The 17252-nt window shown below is 33.4% G+C and overlaps 1 protein-coding gene across 6 annotated transcripts in view; it reads right to left on the reverse strand.

Annotated features, from left to right (window-relative positions):
- SLC44A5 (solute carrier family 44 member 5) overlaps positions 1-17252 on the reverse strand; it is a 343060-nt gene that overhangs the window by 130415 nt on the left and 195393 nt on the right. For 5 of the 6 annotated variants that reach the window (XM_036235323.1, XM_036235322.1, XM_036235318.1 and 2 more), the window contains one exon: positions 11941-11979. The exons of the other annotated variant lie outside the window; for it this stretch is intronic. Coding sequence is in view for 3 of the 5 variants with exons in the window: in XM_036235318.1 (XP_036091211.1) it covers positions 11941-11979 (39 nt within the window). In the remaining 2 variants the exon portion in view is untranslated. The remainder of the gene's footprint in view (positions 1-11940; positions 11980-17252) is intronic. 6 annotated transcript variants of the gene reach the window in all.

The raw sequence follows: 17252 nt of genomic DNA on the forward strand, positions 1-17252 counted from the left end.
ATTTTTAAATTATGGTATACTCTGTGTTTAATAAACAAAACTTTTCCACACATATTCTAATTTATGAAAGTTTCACAACAAAACAAAACCAGTTTGATGCACATGAAGAAATAAAAAGCTCTTGACAATAAAAGAGTGCATTATTACTACATTGTTAGATTTATAACATATAAAGAGGTTATAGCAGAGAGTAAAACAAGAAACAAAATTTATATTTGAGCCATGTCTTTTATTCAATATATAGCCTTGAACAAATAATTTTGCCTATTTATGTCTTGTTTTTTGTTAAGGAAGAATATAATCCATAAACCACTAATGTCACAACTGGAAAATCAAATGAGATTATGATGTAAAATCATTTATAAAATGTATGATATTTTCATGAATGTGAGAAAGTACTATCTTATCATTATTACTGTATACATTAAATAACATGTAAAATGTTTGATATATCATAGGTTCTCAATAAAAAATTTTCCCTTTCCCTTCCCTATTCTTTTACTAAGAACTCAGCTCAATCTTACTCCCACACCCATACCATTCACTGTCTTCTTTGATCTTGCTACTGAGAATTGAGAGAAAGGAAAGAATCACCTTTACATCCTTCTGTCTTGGCTTAAGCTTCCAGTGCCTTTCCGGCCTCCAAAATGACCCAAAATACTTTCACATAGTTCATCTTCAAGAGCTCTTGAACTCAGAGGCTCAGGTAACCTATGATACTATCCACTGACAGAGAGCCCTTAGAATACAAACATGTCCTGACCAAAGACTTCCCTTTAACTTCAACCTCTAAACTTTCTTCTGAGTATTGAATAGAATTTATTTTATTTCACTGAGCACTTCCACTGTGAGGCACCACCAAGAACACAAAGATGAATAAGGAACAACTCTACTCATGAAGGAAGTTACAGTGTAAAAGTGAGAATGTACAAATACTGTAACACAGGAAGAACTCAAGGCATGCTCAAGGGAAATGTAACGAACGAATGCCTGGGGAAATATGAGGGAAGGACAGATAGTTCACATTCAGCTGGACAAACTAGAAAAGCCTTCAAATTAAGAAGGTGGCATTTGAGCCAGACTTTGAAAGATAGGTGAGAGACTGGGCCCGGTGGGTGAAAAAAGGAAAACTTAGGATAGAGAAATTGAGTAGGTAAAGGAAACAGTGAATCACCCAAGAGAAAAATGGGTAAATACAGTCATAGTTAGCTTAAGTTACTGACTCATTCAGATCAGCTAGTTTTTTCTTTCTGATTAATTTGAAATTGACTTTGTTCTCAAATCTCATTAGAAAAACCAACAAGTATGATTCATTAAGTAATATGTCACACATCACTTTCAAAAAACATATTCCAGAACTTCAGAAATTTTGGAAAATAACTTGCCTTTAAAACTTAATATGGCTTTTGCACCAATCTGTTTCCAGTCCTGCACTTCTTCAATGTCACTTAAAAAAAAAAGTCTATACTATATCTTAGGAAAACTTTTTACTCTAAATTATACTTTATTTCATATTAGGAACTGTACCTGATTCTTAGTTTAAGTACTTAGTAAACATACAAAGAATAGAACAGAAAACGGATAAGAGTTTGAGTGGTTAAGTTTTTCCAGTAAATACTTTAGGGAAACAAAATGCTTGAAATGAAGTAAATCAAGATGCAGTAAATATGTGAAACACAAAGGAAACTGTTATGAATTACAGAAGTTTGACATATTTTGTATATTTAAATTATTATTAGCAATTGTTGTGCCAATGCTATATTTTATATATTTAAGACTCAGTTTAATATGTGTGTTACATGAAAAGCCAGTTTTGGCACTGCATTTCTACATCGTATTCTCTAGGCTTAAGGAATAAATCAGTTTGTATTTTTTCGCAAAAAAAAAAACCAAAGTGTTTAGCTAGGTTTATAAAAGTTCAACAAATAAGTAACAATTTGGGGGAGTCGATATTTATTTATTAGTGGTATCACATCACTAAGCCATGTATTGGAGTAAAATGTCAATATTATCAAGAAATTTTGCTTTAACCAGAATTATTTGACAGAGTAATCAATCAAGAGAGAAAAAAACCCTGTGCAAGTATCACACTTAACAAGACCATTTGACCAATCAGGCTAAGGTCCATATCACAAGCACTGACGTGAGTAATTATTTGTTCTACAGATCCTAATGGGCTCAAATTTAAGTGGAATCAACTCAATTTTTCTGAAAGATGTGTTTGTAAAGTCTCTTTTAAGTGGGTACCTTGATATCATAATAAAATTGATTTTGGCTCTCCCTCTCTCTTGTGTGTATGCAAATGCAAGTACACACACACACGTGCGCGCGCGCGTGCACACACACACACACACACACACACACCCCGCAACACACTACACACAACAAAGCCACAAATTCAGAACAAATTAGTATTTGAATGCTCAAAATCAAACACTGGTGATCTGAAAATGTATTCCAAGGAATGTACATTATTGTCAAAGGGAATTCTGCTTCCTGAGGTATATGCAACTATGAGAATGTTCCATATGCTTACACACTCTGCCACAATCTATTCTAAAATATGGAACTTAATGTACTAACCAGTTAAAGACACATTAAAATTTGTCAACAATACTAAACTACCGTCCAGTAAAAATTTTCCTTATAGTCACATACGTCTCTTATTCTTACGATTTTATGGAAGACATCCAAAGAAACCAAAGTAATCCATTCCTTCCTTCTTACTACTTATGTACTTCGGATTAAAACAAATAATTTGCTAATTATTATATCAGAAATATTTTAAAATGTTATTTTTTTAATTTTTGGTTTTAAGGATAATTAAAACTTTTAGGAGTTCCTGAGGTAGAATAATTACTTCTTTTCAATGCAATGATTAAAATTGAGATAACAGTAATTCATAGACTACCACGATAAAACTTTCTATTAAAGGATATATTACTGTTTAATTTTTTAAAACAATTTACGTCAGTCTCCAAACAGAAATTGATTTAAATTATTATTTAAAACCAAAATCAAAATTTATTCATTTTTCACATTTCCAATTAAATATAGTTCTGCTGTTTCATCAATGTATAAAACAATAGCTTTCCCTTTCAATTACTGAAGAAGTTAGCTAAGTTTGTAAAGAAAGGAAAAGTAAAACTTCACTAGAAGAAGAATAAATAATAAATAACCAGGTTTTTGGCTGAAGTTTTCCTATTGCTTGGACATGTTATGGCTTCCAGCTAATATTCTCAAGCCCCAGTCATACTTTCCCATATAAGCAATGCAGTTTTCAAAGCAAGCTGTGAGCTACTAATATACTCTTTTATCTGTGCTTAAAAATAAAATTGAATAGATTAGTTCTCCCCTCCATCCTCCCCAATAAGAGTGGTTCTGACTGGATGAAGAGCTTTCTTCAATAAGTAGAAAAATTATATTCCTCAGTTCTCCACCTTCTGGCTTTATACCAGGTTTGGTAATCTGACAACGTATGACAAGCTCTTAAAATTAATATTACAGGTTTCCCTTTAGTTCTAGGAGGGAAGAAAGAATTTCTGGGCTCTTTGTATTCATAGACCATAACATATACCTATCCACATCTAAAATAACTATTTTAGAAAGAAAATATCACTTTAATTATTTGTTTATTAGAATTTCTTTCACTTAAAACAATTCTACTCTTCTATAAATCTTTTCATCTCTCCAACTACTGGAACTGACTCAGGCTCAGGTAGCATATTGATCGGAATATTCCCAAGCATGATTTCCTATTGAAATATGGTTAAGGGTGTGTGTATAAATACGTAAAGGTAACCTCTTCCATTCAATTTATACAGACTAAGTATCCCTGACCTCTGCTCCTACCCTACCCTATAAGAGAAAACCAATCAATGATAAAATGTAAATAGGTAGCAACAGAAGTAGAGAGAAACAAATGGGTGGGGACTCTTGTTAATATGCAAACATGTATCATGAATCTCTGATTGGAAAAATAAGGTAGGGATCTGGACCCATTTTGCATAATAAGGCATCCTTGTTCTCCGGTTACAAAAGCTAAGGGACACAACATTTTCAAGCTTTTAGGGGAAATTTAAGAATATTATAAAAGTCTAGGTACAATCAAAACCTTCGAATTAAAAGTGGAAGCTCAAAATAGCATGGTGTTGGTAGAACACAGATTCTAAAATTTAGGTCTAATCCTGATTCAGCACTAACAATTTGAGTAACCTGGGGCAAATCCCGTAATACCTCTGAGCTTTAACCTCTTCATCTATAAAATAAAATGATTGAAGATGATCCCCAAAGTTCCTTCAGGTTCTACACAGCTGGCATATGATAGGTTCTGTATAAATGCTTATTGAATAAAAATGCCTATAACTGCCAAGATCAAGAGATAGAGACCAGGATACAGCTCTGATATGAAGTGAAGAGAGTGAAGAGCCACCAGGAAATTTAGTAGGTCTCGTTGGCTATATATATATAAAAAAAGACAGAAGTAATAAAAGTTCTGAAGCAAAAACCCTTTTAGAGATTATTATATGCAGGTTGTTCTCAGACCATTCAACCAAAATTCAGGGGTGTATCTTGGTTTCCTGCAGAGATCAAATAGGAAACTGAGTTCAAGAAAGAAGCTTTGATCAGACTGGGAATGAGGCAGGCTAGTGAGGAATCAGTGCTGTCAGATACAGAAAGGCAGGAATAGGAGGGAAAACGTAATGTCTCCCTTCAAGTAACAGAAAACTGAACATGTAATAAATCACAACTGAATGCAGTTTGTCCCCACAAACTCAATAATATGGCCAGTTTTGTTGGTTATATGAAATAATATGCATGTGTTGCAGGGAAGAACTCAACCATGATCATGTTAGGAAAGAGAAGTGAGTTGGATTGGGGCTGTGCTCTCAGTCTGATGTGGAGAAATCAGGTTTCCTGTTGGATTTGGGAGCCACCAAACAAATGGAGAGTCTGATTCCATTTTTATCGAATCCTTTGAACTTCATAAACCATCTGTCGATGGGCAGTAGGATATGTAAAAGAGAAATTAAAGGTTCATCCCTTTTCTTGACATGGGGAATCAAAGTTTTCTTTTAATTAAAAACAAGACACAAAGTCTTTTTTAAAATAGAAAACTTCATGTAATTTGTGTCAGATCTTTACTATGCTTGTATAAGTTACTTAATCTCTCTATGCCTCAGTTTCCTCATCTATAAAATAAGAACATAGAACCAACCTTAAAGAGTCATTGAATAGACTAAGTAAATTAGCATACATAAAGCAATTATAATAGCATCCAACACACAGTGTTATATAAATATTTTATTATTGTTGTAGTTGTCACATCAACACACTCAAAGACCCAGATTGCTTTCTACAGTGCATAACATTTAGCCTTCCCAAGTCTCAATAAATAAATACATAAATACATAAATAAATAAATAAATAAATAAATAAATAAATAAATTTTTTAAAAAGGTAAATAAAATGAACTGGAAAATAAAATTTACTCCATACCAGAGTATCCAACTTTATCAGAGTAGGTAGGCAACATCCAAACCATTTCAAGAATTAATAATGAGAGATATGCACACTTCAGTAACTTAAACCAAGCTATCAAATACCAAAATGAAGGCTCTTATTCAATAATATAAGTAAGTCATGTAATCACTTTCTTCTTTTAAATGTTCTTGTTTACATAGATGTGGAATAGTTGATTGCAATATTTTGTGCCAAGAAGTAGTCAATGGTCTTGACAGAGAAAGCCAGCTTGGATAGTCAGGGGGAAATAAAAGCTCCAAAGTAAGGAAAGAGGTCTTCCCCAGGGAATCAAAAGTCAACTTGATAGAACATGTTTTGCTTGAAGAATAAATGTGTTCTTTCTCCTTAAATTTACATTTGCTATCCCAAGATACCTCTAGGCTTCCTAGAATTTCTCTTTGGAGTCAAACCTATTTTAGCAATAGTTTTCAATTGTTATAGCTCCAGCTAACACTGTTATCATGACTAAGAGAAAAAATAAGACACAATTAATATTAAAGCAGAATATCTTAACCCTGGCATTTTGACACTGAAGATATTTAACACAAAATACAATTTTACCCAAGTAAAATTAGATTGGATATAAATTATCATGAGAAAATAAAACTTACAATTATATATACATATATATATATTAAAGTGGTTTTTCCCCCTTTTTTAAATAAAAAAAAGACTGAAGAATCACATATTGTTAACTGTGAAAACTGCAAAAATTAACCTTGGAAAAAGTTAAACTTTTAGAGAAATAATTAACAGAAACTAAAATCGACACTAGCTAAAAGTTCTCATGGTAAAAATGTATTGACCAAAAATTGGTAGAAGGATCATATTATCTTGCAAAATTTGATATGAGAACACTGGATTGGGTAGGAAGAATGAACACAAAAATATTCAGTGAAGTCGATAAGCCTTGATGTAGATAAAACATAATCAATGAATCAAATCTTTATTTTAAAATTGACACAGAAAATGTTGTAGTCTGAGTAAAATGAGTTTAGTAGAATAAAAAAAAAAAGATTAAACCATAAATAATTCAACACTTCTATACAAAAATTTAATTATGGAATCAAGTTAATAGAATTTACTATACTTCCTCCTCCCCCCCATAAGAACACTATACTGACTCAAACTTACCGATGTTGGTATAAATCCAATTTAAATGTTGGGTTTTAGAAACTGTCAAAATATCCTCAGGTTTAAATTGTGTCAAAATAAAAGAAAGTGTGGAGGTCAAAAGAGGAAGGTCAAAATTGCCAATATCCAAAATAGCACACTGACCATTAGGAGGCTAATATAATATTTGTTCTGATGTGTCCTATATTTATGTACTAAATAAACTAAAATTGGCTAAATTTTTACATTAAATAAAGTGTAATTATAGGGAAAAATATTAAATAATCAGTACTTGTGCTTTGAAAATTTAAATAGCAGTTGGTTATTTGCTCAGTTCACTACTTGATTTCAGGAATAAGGTTGTTATAAAGAGATTCTTCTGAGTAAGCAGACTTACGTTAAAGAAAGCTTGACTGTGTTTTGGGCAATAGCTAAAGCATAAAAACCAGTTGGGTGGCTTTATAAGTATCTAAATGAAAAAGAACAGTGGCTTGGATGAAGAGATGCAGTGGAGATGGTGAGACTAGAGCCCTTTTTAGTGATAATAAGATAATAAGACAAGAGCAGATTTGGTGGGATGTCAAGTTGAATAAACAAGTGTGAAGCAAGATAGAACAATCAGGGCCAAAGACATAAATTTAGGAGTTAAAGGCATATTTATGGTCTTTAAAACTATGGGATCAGATCAAATTACCTAGGAGAGTAAGAAAGAAAAAATGGTTCCTAGGGGCAACCCAACATTGGGCAGAGGAGGAGGTGACATTGGACAGACAGGAAGAAAACAAGGAGGATGTGATGTCATGGAATCAACAGAAAAAAGTATTGCAAAAGAGAGAGTGGCTAGATGTGTTCAACATTGTTGACGGGAATAAGGTGAGAAAGAATAATTCTTCATTGGGAGAACAAGATATAAGTTTACGGAAATTTGGATTAAAGGCTGTTTCATAAAGAAGTGCAGGTACAATACCAATTGGTGTAGGGTAATGAGAGAATAGAAGGAAGGAAATGGAGTCGATGCCTATAGACAACTCTTGAGTTTTCTGTGAGAGAATGCAAAGAAATAGGAGAGTCGTTGGAAGATGTTGAGGGGGTCAATAGAGGCTTTAAAAAATTCAGGGGCTGATATTAAGGCTTGTTTATGTGTATATGGGAATGGTACAGAAAGAAAAGGGGATAATTTCATAGCAAGGTCCTTGAGGACAGCTTCAGGAGCATGAGGATTCCCCTTCCTCATAAGAGTAGAGGAGGTGGAGCACATGGGACCAAGTCACCAGCTTCTCTGGGTCTCAGATTTTTTGGAACAGGAGGCTGTTGAGAACTATTTTCCACAAGCTAATCTCAACAATATTCTAATTCTCCTAAGCTCACCCACATTGTTAACAGTTAAGTATTCTTTCACATAGGACTCTTAAAAAGAACTATAAATGTTGAGTGAATGAACAAAAGACAAAAGACAAAAATGTCACCAAACACACCTGCAATACCTATTTACCCATTTGCCCCCAACGGCTGGGTGTAACACTTTTAGCATTTGGGAGTGTTTCCCCCAGTACCAATGTACTTTCAGGGGATGCAGAACCAACAGTTCTTCCTGGGTAGTGGTTCAGCAGTGAATTTCCCCATATATATCTTCTTTTGGAGAGAGGAAGTTGCACAGGGTCACAAGGCAATATCCTCTATGGATCTTTTTCCCTTTGTTTGACTCCTGCCCATCCAAGTAGAAGCAGTGCTCAGCGGTTCCTCTCTTCATAGGCTGTGATATCCGAAGTTGAGTACTTATCCTTTACTGGCTCATTTATCTCAAAAACTTGTCAGAAAGGGGAGGGTTTTGTTATAGGCCTAATTACTTTATCCTAATTAAGAAGACAAAGTTTGTGAATGAAAAGATAACTGATCACACTGATCAGTAAAAAACGATTTTGAATCATGATAAATTATGAGTTAGAATAACTGACTTCCAATAGCCCCTAAAGGCTTGGCTTCAACTTTTTCCCCCAAAATAAAAATAAAAAAAAAACATATATATATATATAATTTATTTTTTTTTTGCTGATATATTTTTCATCCCTAAGGTTAGAAAATCACAAATAGAAATTTAGAAATTAGCTTCTACAAAAAATTATACTACCTACTTTTCTACCTTGTAGTATCATATGTGGTCAAATAACAAAATCTGTGTAAAGGAACTTTGAAAACTATAAAACATTGTATGTATAAGTGTAAGAACAAACCACATAGGTAAAATTAAAGCACACAAGCTTCTGTTTTAAGAAGAGAGGCAGGAAAGCATATACATAATTATCTTTTTAGCTGAGGATTTGGGATTCAGGTAACATTGGAAGTCACAGCAGAAAAGTACTTACTTGTATATCTCAGTGGCAATGAAAGTGCATAAAGGAAAAGCAATTCTTTATCTTTCTTTTCTATTTTTTTCCTGTTTTTTACAACTTTATTGAGGCATAACTGATATGCAAAATACTGCATATATTTAAAGTATACATAATTTTATGAATTTGGTCATAGGCATATACCCATGATACCATCAGCACAATCATGGTAATAAACATATCACATCACTTCCTAAAGTTTCCTTGTGTCCCTTTGTTTTGTTTTTTTAATTGATATTAAAAACATTATATTTAAGACTCAGGTGCACAACTTTGTAATTTGATATCTGTACATATTATAAAGTAATTACCACTAAAAGTCTAGTTACCATCCTTCAGCATATAACTGACCCCTCTCACTTACTTTGCCCACTTCTAAATCCCTGCCTCTGGCAATTATCAGTCTATTCTCTGTATCTATGAGCCTGGTTTTTTTTTAGATTCCACATATAAATGAGATCGTACAATATTTTTTTCTTTGTCTTATTTCACTTAACATAATGCCCTGGAGGTCCTATCCATGTTGTTGCAAATGTCAAGATTTACTTTTTTAAAATTTTAATATTTTTCAATTATAGTTGATAGTCAATATTATACTGGTTTCAGGTGATTTAATTATTTTATGGCTAGATAACATTCCATTGTGTGTGTGTGTGTGCATGTGTGTGTGTGTGTGTGTGTGTATCATATCGTCTTTATCCATGCATCCATTGATGAACATTTAGGTTGTATCTATATCTTGGCTATTGTAAATAATGCTGCAGTGAACATAGGGTACATGTATCTTTTCAATTTAGTGTTTTTGTATTCTTCGTGTAAATACACAGAAGTGGAATAGCTGAATCATATGGAAGTCTTTTTTTTTTTAATTTTTTGAGAAATCTTTTGTTTTCCAAGGCAGCTACACCAATTTACATTCTCATTAATGGTGTATGAAGATTCCTTTTTCTCCACATCCTCTCTAACACTCATTTCTTGTCTTTTTTAATAATAGCCATTCTAACAGGTGTGAGGTGATATCTCATTGTGGCTTTGATTTGCATTTTCCCAATAATTAGTGATGTTGACCATCTTTTAATGTGCTTGTTGGCCATCTGTATGACTTTCTTGAAAAAAAAAAATGTCTATTCAGATCCTCTTCCCATTTTTAATTGGGTTGTTTGGGTTTTTTTTTGTTGAGCTGTATGAATTTTTTATATATTTTGGGTATTAACCCCTTGTCAGATGTATGATTTCCAAATATATTCTCCCATTCATTTTGATCATGGTTTTCTTTGTTGTGCAGAAGCTTGTAGTTTGATGTGGTCCAAGTTATTTATTTTTGCTTTGTTTCCTTGCCTTTGGAGTCAGAACCACAAAAACATTGCGAAATCAGTGTTAGGAAGCATAATGCTTACATTTTCTTCTAGGAATTTTATGGTTTCAGGTCTTACATTCAAATCTGTAATCCATTTTTAGTTAATTTTTGTGTGTATTGTAAAATAACAGTCTAGTCGCATTCTTTTGCACACAGCTGTCTGGTTTTCCCAACATCACTTATAAAGAGACTATCCTTTCCTGATTATATGTTCTTGGCTCACTAGTCATAAATTAATTGTCTGTATGTGTGCGGGTTTCTTTCTGGGCTTTTAGTCCTATTCCATTGATCTATGTGTCTGTTTTTATGCCAATACGTTACTGTTTTTGATTACTATAGCTTTGTAGTATAGTTTGAAATCAGCATGCTACTCCAAGCTTTGTTCTTCTTTCTCAAGATGACTTTGGCTATTTAGAATCTTTTGCCATTCCATACAAGTTTTAGGATTATGTGTTCTAATTCTTTGAAAAATGTCATTGGAATTTTGTTGTAGATTGTACTGACTCTATAGATTACTTTGGATGGTATGGACATTTTAACAATATCAATTCTTCTAATTTTTGATCATGAAATATCCTTCCATTTATTTGTCTTCTTCAATTTCTTTCATCAGTGACTTATAGTTTCCAGTGTACATGTCTTCCACTTCTTGGTTAAATTTATTCCTAGGTATTTTGTTGTTTTTAATAAAATTATAATGGGATTGTTTTATTAATTTCTCTTTCCGATGGTTTCTTATTAGTGTATAGAAATGCCACAGATTTTTATATATTGATTTTGTATCCTGAAACTTAACCGAATTCATTTATTAGTTCTAACAGATTTTTGACGGCATCTTTAGAGTTTTCTATAAATACTATAATGCAAATTTCGACAGTTATACTTCTTTTTTATTTAGATATCTTTTATTACTTTTTTTTTTGCCAGGAGTAACAATTTTGGAAGCCAGTGCTGCTTAAACTTTCATTTCCACATGAATCGCTTGAGGATCTTGTGAAAATGCAGATTTTGATTGAGTAAGTCTGGGGCAGGGCCTGAGATTCTGCATTTTTAACAAACACCAAGGTAATGTCCAAGCTGCTAGTCCATGGGTCACACTTTGAGTTGCAAGACTCAACTACAAGGGGCTGACTAAGGAGCAAGCTAGGTGTCACAAGAAGAGGAGGACCGGGTAAGATATTTGGAGTGTCATGAAACAACCAAGAAGTCTGACAGTAGAGATCTTTATCAGAGAGAGAAATTTAGAAAAGACATGTGTAAAGGTCATAAGCTGAGATGGAAAGATGGGAAGAAGACGAGATGGATGGGCCGTACTGAGATAACGAAGCATCAGTAGCTGGTAGCTATATTATGTTTCTCCGGGGGGATTTTTTTATAACTTTAATGAGAGGGAGAAATCAGCCACTTGAAAGGAGGACCCAAAATGTATTCATCAGCAATTAGACTTTACTAACCAAATATTTAGGTATTCTTAGAGTTTTGAAAGAATCATGTATTTAACAGACTGTCATGAAGTGTTCTTAGACAAAGTTAGCACTTAACACTCAGACTATGACTTACCATATTTCTTGTCCTCTGAGTAAGTATCTGGTGGTTGTCCTAGGAAAAAGCACAAAGCAAAAACATCTTTATTTGTAAGGTGACTCTAGAGCTCTATACCCATCTCTTTCTGTCCTAAAATCCTGGTCCTTAGGTTTTAACACACAGAATAATGTACATCCATTGGACTGGCTGAACTGATACTAAATAATAACCAAAGCCACTGATAATGAGCATTTAACCTTAAGAAATTAAAAACAATTTCATGAAGGTGCTGGAAGTAAGGGTTGGGTGGGGGAATAAAGCTGTTAACCCTTCCATTTTCATTCCTTCCCTGTACAATGTAAATGATATTTATATTCATGAAAGATTCAGCACCAAGAAATGAAGTATTTAGTTTACTTTCACTTTATGTGACTGTATAGACCCCAGAAGACATATTAGTTATGAAAATCTTAATATGTATTAAATACATTTACTTATATGCAGAATAACCAGTATAGATTAAAGAGATGTAATCTGAATTCAGCAGGCATACTTTAACCACACTGTGTGGCTTTTTACTTTAACAGAAGCTCTCACATGATAGCTATTAACATAGCCTATTCCATTTGGAAGATAAAATTTATGGGTTTTTTTTTTTTTTTGGAGGGGGTGGTAGCAAACTCCGTAATGAATAATGATAGCACTATAAGACTTAAGGTTTAAATAATCCATACATATGTGAAACAAAAATATCAATACTTTCTATGAATACTCCATTCTCCAGTGTTTTAACAGACTTGTCGACTCATTAATGAAAGCTGTTGAAAAGAATTCTAACTATAGACCTGATGGGCAGAAATTGCAACACTTGGTCTAAGCATCTATGCTTCCCATCAATCTAACAACAAACAGTAAATTATTGAGAGTCGGAGTTGGGATAAAGGTTCTAGGGAAAATGAACACCTGTAACTGTGTTCACTTGAGAAAATAAACAATGGTAATTAAAATCAGAATGAATTTTGAACACTTACTATGCATTACGTGACATTTACATTTTCTCATTTAATACAATGGCCATTCCTGTAGTCGCAATAATCAATTCTCTTTTAAAAACAGAGTTGAATTTTCCAAATGCAATGTGAACCTTAAGATCTAATCTTTGCTTATAGTCACCTTGCTTGTAAGTGAGGGATCTGAAATTCAAACTTAGGTCTGTGTGACTCTAGAGTTTACTTGTAACCAGTACAACTACTGGCCTCTAGTACTGTCAAATTTATGACAAAATAAAGATTATTCACAGAGGTTTTCAAGACATGATCCTCTTGCCCTTTGAAATAGCAGTGCTGGGTCACATCATTAAGATGCTAAGCACTATCTGACTTCCTAACTTTTTTATTAGAAACATATAGATTTCAGACTTACCAACTAAAGCCCCCAAATGTCATAAGAATGGCCATCTCTCACAGGTTTTATAGGACTAATAGCATGTATGCACAAGGATTAGTGCCAGAGAGATAAAATAAAATGTCAAGATCCAGGATTAACTGTTTCATTCCTGTTCCTGGGCCCTACGTGATTAGACTTGCCTTAATACCCCAAATACACTAAAAAACAACAAAATTTGACATTTGTGGTCACATTAAAAAATCACGTCAATGGTTTTGTTAAAAGGTCCAACAGTGTGGCATTCTAATAATCAAATGCTAGCTCATATAAGAGTGGGTCACTCCCTGTCTTTATCCCCCTATTCTAATCTTTTCCAAACTTTACCAGTTTTACATACTAATGAGTCCACCTATAAGCCCAGGCCCATCCATAGTTAGTGCTGGGCAGGACAGGAAGCAGGTCAGTAATCCCAGCCATAGCAAATAAGGGAGAAGGGAACTGGCTACTCTCTGTAATATAGGTGCTTTGCAGACACAATTCAATCTTCACAGCAACCATACAATGTGTCATTACTCCAATTTTACAGATGAGAAATATGGAAACTCAAAGTATTGAAAGTATTTGACCAAGATTGCACTGTCTTATTGTTTACCAAAACAAAGCAAAGAAACAAAGCAGGATTTAAGTAATGGTCTCAAATTTTCCAGACTGAATATATCACAATGTAATTTTGACATGGTCCTCCCAGATTTTGCACAATAAATTAAAAAAAAAAAAAATCAAAGTTCCATTTTTGGTGTGATCAGTTTACAAAATGGTTGAGCCAGCTTTCTGTCTAAGCTTATGTCTTTTTTTTTAAAGCTGTCTGTGAGAATATTCATATGTTATACAAATTGCCCTGTCATGTGTACAGACACAAAAACTGAGTTATTTTGACCCTGGCTATAGCTAGGATGACTGGAATTGAAAGTGAGATAAGCTCCTGGATACACATCCTGCCTACTTATATCTAGTTCATTCGAATCGGTATGTAGTTAAAGATAGGAGTCAATGAGCTCCCCTCGCCAGTCTGAATGCTGTGTCCTTTACCGCCTTTATTCCCTTTTGTCTTTCATGCTTGAAAGGAGCACAGGGGGATGAGGATTGGTTGAACATGGGGGTAGAGGAGGAAGTAGCAATGAGTGGGGTCAGGCTGGAAACTGATGAGAGAGTGATATCCTTATTGTGAGTCTAGAATCTTCTTTAAAAGAACCAAGACATTAGCACTATTTTGAATTCTGTTTCCGTCACATTACAAGTTGTTCGTGCTGGGTGAATAGAGAATTGAATTTATATAAATTTAAGATTTTTCCAGCTATACGCCCTGGGAAAAAGTGTGTCAAGGGAGTAAAGGCTAAAAGCTAAGGGGCAATTCTAATGATGGATCACGGAGTCTAAACTAGGAAATTATGGAAAGAAGCACATGAAAGGGGTGAAGGATGAAAAACATTAGCAGGTCAGTTGAAGGGATATTCCAGTGCTGCAAAGAAAATTTTGAAGTTAGAGGATTATAGGATTGATCTGAAAGGTGGGGAAAATTGAAATAGGGAGGCTTGAAGTTGTGACTACAAAAGGATGTAAGGTTATTGAAAGTGTAGGTCTCAAGGGATGATGAGAAGAAGTTAATGAAATGGGAGACCAGGTTACAGGAAAGGACATCACTTTGGATACTGAATTTACCAAGAATTGTGATAGAAGTACTGGAGACAGAAAAAGAAAGAGAGAAGGAAGGAGGGAGCAGCAAAAGAAGGAGGAAAGGAGAAGAAGTCTGGGTTAAGATATTCAAAGGATATTGGGTCACACAAAGGTATAACCAGCTTCTATAAAAAGTAATTTGTGGCAATGTATGGTGACCCATTAGTCCCCAAGGTTGTCCCCTTTCTTCATTAATAATGTCATGGAATAAATTATATAGATATATAACAACATAAGTAGTCAGCACCTAATTGAAAACAAGATAGTAATTGCTAATTCAAAACAGGTGGGTTTTAATTTTGTTTTTGTTATTTTTTTAAATTGATCTCCTGAGAGGTTTTTGAATATTTAGTATTTTACCATAACCTCTAAAAATTTTCTAAAACTAACTGATCTTTGTCAATTTCATATGTATGGAAAAATATCTCTTAAAAGAAAGGTTTATGGAGAATCACATAACTTATAATTCACCCTTTTAAAAAGCAAAATTTAAATAATTTTAACATATTCACAGACTTGTGCAACCAATCACCACAGCCAACTTCAGAACATTTTCATCTCCTCAAAAGAGAGCCTCATTCCTCCCTGTAGTCACTCTCCATTTGTCCCCAAACCCCAAAGCCTAAGAAAAGGTTAATATATTTTCTGTCTCTATAGATTTACCTATTCTAAACCTTTCATATAAAGTGAGTAATATATTATGTGTCCTTTTATGACTGGCTTATTTTATCTAGTGTAATGTTTTCAAGGCTCATCCATTTTTTAGCATGTATCATTATTTAATTTATTTCAGGCTGAATATTATTCCACTGTATAGATATACCACATTTTATTTATCTATTCATCAATTGATAAACATTTAGGTCATTTCCACTTTTTGTTTCTTATCAATAGTGCTACTAAGAACATTTGTGTACAAAGATTTTTGCATTGACATAGTTTTCATTTCTCCTGAGGAGATACATGGGAACAAAATGGCTAGGTTCCATGATAATTTCATGTTTAGTATGTCAAGGAACTGCCAAACCATTTTCCAAAGCAGCTGTATGTACCATTTTAAATTCCCGTTACCAATGTATGAGTCTTGTGATTTCTCTACTCTGCAAAGCTGGTTATTATCTTTTTTTAAAAAATATAACCATTCTAGTAAACACGAAGTATGTTTTGTTGTAGTTTTGATTTGCAGTCCCTAACAGATAATAATACTGATCATCCTTTCATTTTATTATTGGTCGTTTGTACCTTTGGAGAAATGTCTATGAAAAAAAATCTTTGTTCATTGTTTTTGAGGAAAAAAAGGAAAGAACCAGAGTGCTAGTTCCATATTTAAGTTCAGCATCGCTAATGTTGGGTCAACCAGATATGTTTCTTCTGACGTGACCTAATGGAGATCATATAACATATATAGAATGTATTCTGGTCCAAAAATGTTTAATAGGAATCTACCAATCATTTAGATTTAACTTAATCTACACTTTAAAGGACATACAAGATATAAAGAAACAATGTAAATAATACCCCTGGAAAAGAAGCAAACAGATCCAGAAAGTGAGATATCCTGTAAGACAACTGGCAGGACAATAGGTCAGTATAACAAGAAAAAAGAGCAGTGTTAATTAAAAAGTTAGAGACTTAAGGGATATAACAACCAGATGGAAGCTCTAGCCCTAAATTAGGTCCCAATTTGGACAAAACATGATAAAGACATTTTTGAGAACAACCGGGGAAAGCTAAATATAAAATGAATATTAGGTAAAATATTTGTGGAACTGGAAAAGTGGAAATTGTTTACTTTAAAAAAAGCAGGTAGCAAACATCATGTAAAGCAAAATCTCATTCTTATAAAAAAATTATAGATCTGGAAAGAAATATGAAAAAGTTATATCTGTAGGTGAATGGAATATGATGTTTATTTTGTTTAATTTTACTTCAATGTATTTCTCTAACTTTCTACAATGTGTATAAAACTACTTTTATAGTACCTATTTTACTATATTATTGAATCACCATATTATTATTAAATAAATTATTCTAATTTAAAAAATTAGGTATTGAAATAGAAATACATGATCTTTCCCACAGAGCCTATAATTTTTTAGTACCCAGAATATACAACTAGTCAGTAAATATTCGGGAATCAAACCCCAGTGCTGACATTTCCTAGTATGGCCCTAACTTCTATCTACCCTGCTGGGTTCTGGGTGCCAGAGAGGCACTCATAAAACCTT

This window comes from Rousettus aegyptiacus, unplaced genomic scaffold (assembly GCF_014176215.1).
Source record: "Rousettus aegyptiacus isolate mRouAeg1 unplaced genomic scaffold, mRouAeg1.p scaffold_m13_p_1, whole genome shotgun sequence".
Classification (NCBI taxonomy): domain Eukaryota; kingdom Metazoa; phylum Chordata; class Mammalia; order Chiroptera; family Pteropodidae; genus Rousettus; species Rousettus aegyptiacus.